The sequence below is a fragment of the Schistocerca serialis genome, chromosome 8 (genome assembly GCF_023864345.2).
Source record: "Schistocerca serialis cubense isolate TAMUIC-IGC-003099 chromosome 8, iqSchSeri2.2, whole genome shotgun sequence".
Taxonomy (NCBI): domain Eukaryota; kingdom Metazoa; phylum Arthropoda; class Insecta; order Orthoptera; family Acrididae; genus Schistocerca; species Schistocerca serialis.
In genome coordinates this window covers 408,115,006-408,124,338 of record NC_064645.1, presented here as the reverse complement: position 1 = coordinate 408,124,338, position 9,333 = coordinate 408,115,006, and the positions used below count along the sequence as shown (strand labels likewise).

Genomic DNA, 9,333 nt, shown 5'->3' with positions numbered 1-9,333 from the left:
TGATTCCTTGCTATAGGTGCATTCATTTTCATAATTTTCTATCACTTGGAGTTGCATGATTTGGGGATCAAACATGCAATGTACATTTGCTGATATGAACTTCTAGTATGTCATCACCAATTGCCAGTGTGTAGCACTGGCATAACAAACAATTGCCATTTTCACATTTGCTTAATGGTGTGATTCCCAAATGTATCAGCCACATCTTATCACCCCATGTGTTCAGCCTGACATTCACCTACTGGTGCTCACTGGCAGTTTTACTATTAATGACAGCCTATAATGGATCAACATTTTTGATATGCAACTGAACAGCAGAACATCATAGCTTCCTGATTATTTGAGGGCTAATCATGTGAGTATTGATCTTTTTCAATTTTGTTTTCCAGTTTTCCAGTTAATGCACATTTGACAAATATTTTTAAAATTTTTCCCGTTTTTATAAAATCCTATTCTATAAAGGCTGCATTTTAATTAGCAGTGCATCAGCTGAGAATGCACCTGTAACACTGCAAAATAGGTAGTTTTCCCTACAAAGGAGTACAAAACAGATAAAATGGCTTGAAGAGACTTCATTCACTGTTAATCCCATCAATTCATAAGAACTTTTTTTAGTAGAAAAGGTCTGAAGATTCTTAAATATTAACAATTTACTGTGTCAGCTGTGGCTACCCTATGTGGAAAATAGTATTACTTCCTTAAAAGCTGAGAGAGAGCCGAGCAAGACCCAGCAGGATTGTGCCTCCATCCAGCTGTCTGTGTGACACTAGTGCAGTCTCAAGAGTTTGGTGCCAGCGTTCCACCAGCCTGTTACTTTGTGGATGGTATACCATCATCCCATTTCATCTGGTACCACAAAGCCGAAGTGGGACACCCACATAATGATGAAGGCCCAAACAGTAGATTCTGCTGTGATATCTTTGTGGGTACTGCCTCAAGCCAGCAATAGGTGTGATCACTGATTGGCAATATATATTTGAAGCCTTCTGGTATGGAAAGGGGCCCTACTATATCAAAATATACATGCTGGAATCTTGAAATGACCGAGGGACAGCTGTGCATGACACCCAACCTTCCTGTGTTAGAATGACTGGCAGGTCTGCACCCAGGTGCAGCAACCCCATTTGACATTAAGCCACGCAAATTGGTCAGTCATCAACTGAATCATCGGTTGTACACCCAGGTGGGACAGGTTGTGAATTTGCTCAAATATCACATGGAACATGATGTTGGGATTGAGGGGTCTCCCTATTTTATGAGATGTTGCATAGTAAGAGCACCTAGGAGTCTGGCATATCATGCTGCCCTGTGAGTAAGTTTGATCTATTGTTGTTGCTTATGTCTGTGACTGATAGGTTGAGTATTTGGTCATGAGTGAAAGCAACACAGTCGATGCAGAAGGACATGGTGTTAATGGGCCGAGGTAGTCTGCAACAACAGCTCTGTGCAAATTTCGAACATGAGCTGTATATTGAGAAATTAAATCCAGATGACAGAAGTGTCAGGCGGTTGACATCCTTGGATGGGTTGCGTACCACATCTGCCAGGGCTTTATGGTCCACCTACGAGGTGCGACAATAAAGTAATGAGACTGATTTTCTTTGCAAGATGTGGCAACCCTGCAGGCTTGTGTAGGCACAATATCTTTGACCTTGGTCTATAAGCTGCTTCTAGTCCAAGCGGCACATCAATGCAACTGCTCAGTCATGAGTTGTGCTGTAATAAGTTAACACATGTTTGTGTCTCTCGTCATGGAAATGGAACCGTATAATATTGCACAATGGTATGCCATTTCTTTTTGCATTAAATTGGGTGAAAACACGATAACAACTTACAGTAAGTTTCAGAAGGCTTTTGGAGAGGAGGTTATGTCAAGAGCTCAAGTTTTTCGTTGGCATAAAATGTTTAGTGAAGGCAGAATAAATATTGAAGATGAAGATCGCAGTGGACGACCATCAACCTCACGGACAGATGTCAACTTGGCCAAGGTGCGTGAACTCGTACGATCTGATCAAAGATTATCCATGAAAATGATTGCAGAAGAACTGAACATCAATCGTGAAATGGTTCATCTAATAATAAATGAAGATCTTGGTATGAGAAAGATTTGTGCAAAAATTGTCCCCAAAAATCTCACACCACAACAGCGAGAAACACGGAAAAATGTGGCAGCCGATCTGTTAGAGCGTACGGAAATCAATCCAGAATTGTTGAGCTGTGTTATCACTGGTGATGAAAGTTGGTTTTTTGAGTACAATCCAGAGACAAAACGCCAAAGTTCACAATGGTGCTCAAAGGGATCACCCAGACCAAACAGATCTCGCATGTCAAAGTCAAAAGTTAAGTGCATGCTTGTGTACTTCTTTGATTCCAAGGGAATTGTTCATAAAGAGTGGGTGCCTCCTGGACAAACAGTTAACCAATATTATTACAAAGAAATTTTAGAAAGACTTTGTAAAAGAGTTCTTCGTGTACGTGCCATCATTGCTGATAGTTGGATTCTGCATCAAGATAATGCGCCATCCCATACTGCTCTGTCAGTACAGCAATTTTTAACCTCAAAACAAATTTCAGTACTACCACAGCCACCTTATTCACCAGATATCGCTCCATGTGACTTTTTTCTATTTCCAAGAGTCAAAACGGCAGTCAAGGAACACCATTTTCAAAAACACAAGGTGTCCGAAAAGCTGTGACGAGGGTCTTGGATGATATTACAGAAGATGAGTTCCAGAAATGTCACCAACAATGGCAGAAGCTCTGGAAAAAGTGTGTGCAATCAGAAGGGAACTACTTTGAAGGAGACAACACTAAACTTGACTAAAACGGTAAGCAACATTTTTTTCACGTCAGTCTCATTATTTTATTGTCACAGTTTGTATATCACAACTTGACTGCCTTCCATGTCCTCTCAGAAGTATTATACTGCTTTGTACATGGCAAAGAGTTCATAGTCAAATGCAGACCACTTCGACTGTAAGGTTGTAAGTTTTCTCGAGAAAAAATGAAGGTGTTGCATATTGCCATCTACTTGTTGCTGAAAGATTGCTCTGATAGCCTGAACGCTTGTGTCTGTCATGACTTTGAGTGGCATATTTGGGATGCAAGGGTTCATTTAGTTTTAAATTACCTTGTCACTGTTCTTCAGCTCTGAGCAGTCCGTGAACCTCTGAATCGTTGATAAACTCTTCTTACGTCTGTCAAAGAATTCTACTTATACCCAAAGCCAGAACTCAGCAACTCTGATTTGTATGAAGGCTTTTATTATGTCTTTTATTACAAGAATGATCTGAACTTAATCAGTGAGGTACATCTCCTTTGAACCAACTCCAAGCTTCCTGTTGTTATATTAACTTAATTACGTCGTTAAATTAACATAATTATGTCATGTACTGGAAAATTTTACTCGTTCCACATCATTACGAAATATTGTATTCATGATCCATGGAACTAGTATTAATCTAATCTAATCAATGTGCCTTGTTGCACACTGACAGGAGGGGGTATCAAGAATCCAATGCCTTATGCTGCTGTGAATGGCTTACTAGTGAGCGTTCATGCGTGACTTGGAGAATGTGGAGTTTGGTGTCACTGGGCAGGGAGGTGAGACCAAAGGCACCATTCTAATCTGTGTTCGCAGTGTTGAGTTCAGTTGTGTTGGTGGTGCATCTGCCTGGCTGTGGAGCCGTCGTTTGGCTGGTCAGCGCAAGCATCTTGCGTAGCTGAAGTGCGAGCATGAATTCTTGTAAAATGTTATGAAGATGGAGATGTAGAATGGCGTAGGTGGTACCAGGGCAAAAAACCCAGCGATGAGCCATCAGATCACATGGTGCATGAGAGCTGCTTGTTTGAGATCAGGTTTTAGGCAGAAATGCCAAAGAAAGTTCACACCTAACAGTGGTTTGTTTATGTCTGTAACAAGGAAGGTCCATGGGAATGTAGATTTTTGCTGAGTTGTAAAACCTGATGAATTGTTCAAAGTACCTAGGTCATGGAGTCATTGGTGACTCAGAATTGAATCGACAATGTGTCATTACATTTTGTGAACATGTCCTTAGGGACTGTACTAATATCAGAACCAGTGTCCATGACAAAGTATGTACCAGAGATGTGATCAAAGGCATACAGTCGGAGGTGCAATAGCATATGTGTTGTTGAGGATGAGAGTCCAATTTGGTACATGTGAAGGTGGCTTGTTGTCTGTGTGACAACACCTACTTCGGTCTGCACTTGGCATTTGGGAACAAGCAGAGAAGCTGACAGTTGCGTGCGGTTCACTAAATTGTGTGCGATACCAGCACAGCTAGGTGTAGTGGCAGCAGGGTTGGGCATCATAGTGTTATGAAGTGCAAGGGTGGTGCTGTATGCAGCTAAGCAAGGGACATTGATTGATTGATTGATTGATTGATTTCTTTATTAATCCATGTAACAATTTACATTGTGTGGATTTCGTCAGCAAAAACATATACAATACAATATACCTACAATTATACACATAAAATTAGTATTTACACACATTTTTGAGGTATCTTAAATTAGTTTTATATCCTTATGTAATTTGTAATTTTCTTATAGTACTGTACAATTTTTGATTACATATCATAATTATTTCCTCATGTATTACAATGCAGGCGACTTTAATTACACTACATGTTTTAATTCAGATAGTCCGTTACTGCGTAATAACTTTTATTTAATAAAAAAAATTTTAGTTTTGTTTTGAACTGTCCGATTGTGTCAATATCTCTTATTTTTTGGGGTAATTTATTATATAATTTAACAGCATTGTACAACAAGCTCTGCTGAGTTTTAACTTTATTTTTCCTCTCTAGATGCAGATTGAATTGGTTTCTAGTTTCATAGCTGTGTACTAATGAATTTTTCATATAGCAGTCAATATTTTTTTTTACATACATAACACTTTGAAAAATGTATTCACAGGGGACAGTTAGGATTTCCAGCTTTTGGAAATGTTCAAGGCAGTGAGCCCTACTGCCACTCTTGGTTATTATACGAATTGCTCTTTTTTGTAATTTGAAAACTATTTGAATATTTTTACTGTTGACTCCCCAAAATATTATTCCATAGGTAATAACAGAGTGGATATAAGAAAAATATACAGATCTGACACATGTAGTATCACAAACTGCAGTCAGAATTCTCAGAGCATAGCATGCTGTAGCGATTCTGTTACTAAGTATTTTAATATGTTCTTCCCACTTTAACTGACTGTCAACATGCATACCAAGAAATTTTGTGTAGTCTACACATTCTATAGTTTCATTGTTTAACTTAAAGTTGTTAAAGTGTGGTTTTTTGCAGACATAGAAGTTAACAGCATTTGTTTTTTTAAGATTTAGTGTTAGTTTATTATTGGATGCCCACTCACGTACACTGTTTAGTGTTTGTTCGGCTTTTTCTTTTAGTGCATCTGGTGATTTGTCACTGATTAGAACATTTGAGTCATCTGCAAACAATATTGTTTGTCCATGCTTGATGCTCTGTGGGAAGTCGTTTATGTAAATGAGGAATAGTACTGGGCCAAGGACACTACCCTGTGGGACACCTATATTTACATAATTTGGGTCTGAAGTATACTTTACAATATAGTTTGAGCAACTTGAAATATGTGAGATTTCAGTTATCTGTCTTCTATTTTTTAGATATGACTGGAACCACTTTTTCACAAGTCCCCTAATTCCAAGTTCATCTAACTTATTTAACAATATGTTGTGGTCTACTGTATCAAACGCTTTAGTTAGATCAAGAAATATACCTGTTGTGTAGTTCCCTTTATCTAATGCTTCTAGGATGTGTTTTGTGAGGTGTGCTGTTGCTGATTCTGTGCTTTTCCCTGATCGAAATCCAAACTGGTCAATAGACAGTAAGTTGTATTTATTTAAATAATTGATTAGCCTATCTTTCATAATAGTTTCTAATATTTTTGCAAAGCATGATAGTAGAGAAATTGGCCTATAATTTTCAATTATTCCTGCATCACCTTTTTTGAAGAGAGGTAGTAATTTCGCATATTTTAAATAGTCTGGAAAGTAGCCCTGCTTGAAAGATTGATTTATAATATCAACTAAAAGTGGAAGTAGGCTCTTGATACAGTCCTTAATTATAAAAATGGGGACTTCATCCAGACCAGCTGAGTTTTTGTTTTTCAGTTTGCTGACTGCTTTATAGACTTCTTCCTGTGTTGTAGGGAATAACACCATTGAGTGTGATACACCATTATTTGGCTTTTTGACCTGAGGGGCTGTTAGAAAATTTTCCTGTAATTTTATTCCTATGCTACTAAAATAATCATTTATATAGTTTGCCAAATATATTGGGTCTTTTATTAAAGTCCCTTCCTCTTTGATTTTCAAGTTTGACAGATTCATTTTCCTGGTACCAGTTTCCTGCTTCACAATCTTCCATACTGCCTTATTTTTGTTTTCAGCAGAGAGCACTATTTTGGAGTTATGAGCTCTCTTTGCTGCAAACAATATTTTCCTATATGTTTTCCTATATCTTTTATAAAATAGTGAGAAAGCAGGATTAGTTTGGCAGTGTTTAATGGAGCTCAGGTACTTTAGTGTTTCAGATGATTTTTTGATTCCTTTTGTGACCCACTTGCTTTTTCCTGCTGTTGGTAATGGACATAATACTTTAGGAAATGTTTCTTCAAAATTTAATTTAAACAATGTCATGAAATTTTTGAATTTTTCATTTGCATCTACCTCTGAGTATACTGAGTCCCATGTTTGTCCTGCTATCTGTTTGGCAAACTCATGTCTATTTTTTTTAGAAAAAATTCGTCTGTAAATATGCATTTTCTTTGTTTCTTCTGGAGTCACTTTTATATTAATGATTTGAGCTGAGTGATCAGATAATCCTAGCTCTGCTACCACCACCTCACAGTTTTCTTTGCCTAAATCTGTTAATACCTGATCAACAGCTGTCTTTGAGTATTTTGTTATTCTGGTTGCACTGTTAACCATTGGAACTAAATTGAAACTTTGAGCAAGACTTTGTAATGAGTCCCATGTAGAATCAGGATTCAGTTTATCCACATTTAGGTCTCCACATATGAGAATGTGGTTCTTTGGAGTGGATATCTTGTCAAGAACATGATTAAGTTTGGAGAAAAAGATATTGAAGTCTCCACTAGGAGATCTGTATATACATAAGATAATCAAATTCCTACACCTGTATTGGTCCCTGATTTCAACTGCTGCCAGTTCAAAATGTTGCTCTTCACTGATTACACATAAATCGCTTCTGGTCTTATACTGATAATTTTGTTTTACATAAATACAACACCCTCCACACTTCATAGAAGTCCTACAGTATGCACACGCTAAATTATAAGACTGCAAGACTAACTGATTAATTTCAGCCTCATTGCACCAATGCTCAGTGAGACAAACAACTGAGCACTCTGTAGACTCCAGCTCCACTTCTAGCTGTTGGGTCTTATTTGCTAGGGAACATATATTTTGGTGAACAACTGTTAAGTAATTTTTTCCACCGCTATTTGCATTACCACTTTTTTTCGTTTTAATGTCGTTCTGTTTTGGTTCAACTGCTTCCTTATTACGATTACACTCACGTTTTTTGTTTGCATATGTTATTCTTGGATAGTCACCCCCTGCAGACCGTATTAGTTTCCCTTATTTTTTATAATTTTACATAAATCCAGGAGCATTTTACTGAAAGTCATTGCACCTAGTCTGTTTAGGTGCAGGCCATCCCTACCCAGACATTTGTCGTCGAGAAATTTATTTGGGTCAACAAACACAACACCAAGTTCGTCGCACTGTTCCCTAATGCCGGTGTTTATTTTGTTTGTATACGCGTTACTCACCGATCTTCTATGTAGAATTCCGTTGATAACAATTCTGGAGCTTGTAAACAAACCTTTGGCTGACCGAATTACATTACGAATATCATTTATGATTTCTTCTTGTCTGCTGCTTCTAATAGAGTTTGTCCCTACGTGAATTATCACGCCTTTAAAATTTGTGTTGGAATCATTGTTGTTTTGGTTGGATTTTTCCGTGTTCCTAATGTTGTTGAAATGTTTCACAATCTGCTGTGGTCGGATTCCAGGGCGAACATCGACTTTACAATTCGGAACCACTACATTTTTTAACATGGAATCGCCGATAACAAAGAAATCACTTTTGTCGATCTGTTTTGCTGGATTTCTTTCACATTTATCTTTTTTCTTATACGTCACAGTTTTCCACTTATATTTGCTTACAGATTTACCGCACGAATCGTTTTCCGCCACTGTTTTCACTGGGATTTGCATATGCGAGTTTACACAGGTTTGTTTACTTCCCAATAACGGAGTTTGGACGCGCGAGTTTATTGAATTTCCACATGTTTCGCTTTCTGCCATTGTTTTTGCGGGAATATGCACATGTAAGTTTTCAAGGTTTTGTTTTTTGCTCGCGAACGGAGTTTGCACAAAAGAGTCCTCACATTTGTTTGTTTTGTTCTGTAACGGGTTTCCACATACGCAGCTTGCCGATTCACTTTTTAGCTTTGCGTTTTCTTCTTTCAGAGACTGAATCTCTTTTTTGAGAGTTCCGATATCACTTTGTAACACTTTAATTATTTCTTCTTTTGACTTTATGGTACTTACAAGTTCTGATGTTTCCCACTGCAAACAGTCGGTGCATGTCCACGGAACTTCGTCACTAATGAATTTCAGGTTCACTTTTGCGCACTTCTCATGAAGCCAAAAATTGCACTTTACGCATAAGATTCCTTTTATCACACGTTTTCTGCATTGCTTACATGTAGAACCGCTGATTTTTTCCTTTTTTGTAGAGACAGACGTGTCGTTACATTACTGTTGACTGTTCTCAGCTCCATTTGGAGCAGTGCAGCACATGTCATGGGTTTCAGTGCTTTGGCGTGCTGTGATGGTATGCTATCTTTGAAGTTTATATGGTGCCACTGTTGTAGAACCATAAGTAGTCTATCTGCTACAGAAAGTTTTCAGTCTAGCAACTCTGCTTCATGCAGAATCAGGGCTAGAGGGCTAGTTGACTCTGCTGAGGAAGTTTTTCTATCCAGAGAGTCCAAAGCTCTCCTTCTTATGGTTTGCAAGGGTTCATGCTGACAAAAGAGCAATTTCTTGCAGCTAGGCACTAGTGCTGGTGACATGACAACACTACCGTCTCAAAAAAATCTTGTGATGGTTTTCAAGCAACTGATAGAAAGTTCATGTACTGAATAATAACTTGGTTTATTATTGATGCATCCAGTTCTAAAACATTGGAACATTCAATTAACAACTTGGATTTATATTCAAGGCTGAGTCAACTTCGT

The 9,333-nt window shown here is 38.0% G+C and overlaps 1 protein-coding gene across 1 annotated transcript in view; it reads left to right on the top strand.

Annotated features, from left to right (window-relative positions):
- The first annotated feature begins 2,702 nt into the window (after positions 1–2,702).
- LOC126416706 (general transcription factor II-I repeat domain-containing protein 2-like) overlaps positions 2,703–9,333 on the top strand; it is a 29,645-nt gene continuing 23,014 nt past the window's right edge. The window contains exon 1 of the mRNA XM_050084519.1: positions 2,703–2,828. Within this exon, the coding sequence (XP_049940476.1) occupies positions 2,709–2,828 (120 nt within the window). The 5' untranslated portion in view covers positions 2,703–2,708. The remainder of the gene's footprint in view (positions 2,829–9,333) is intronic.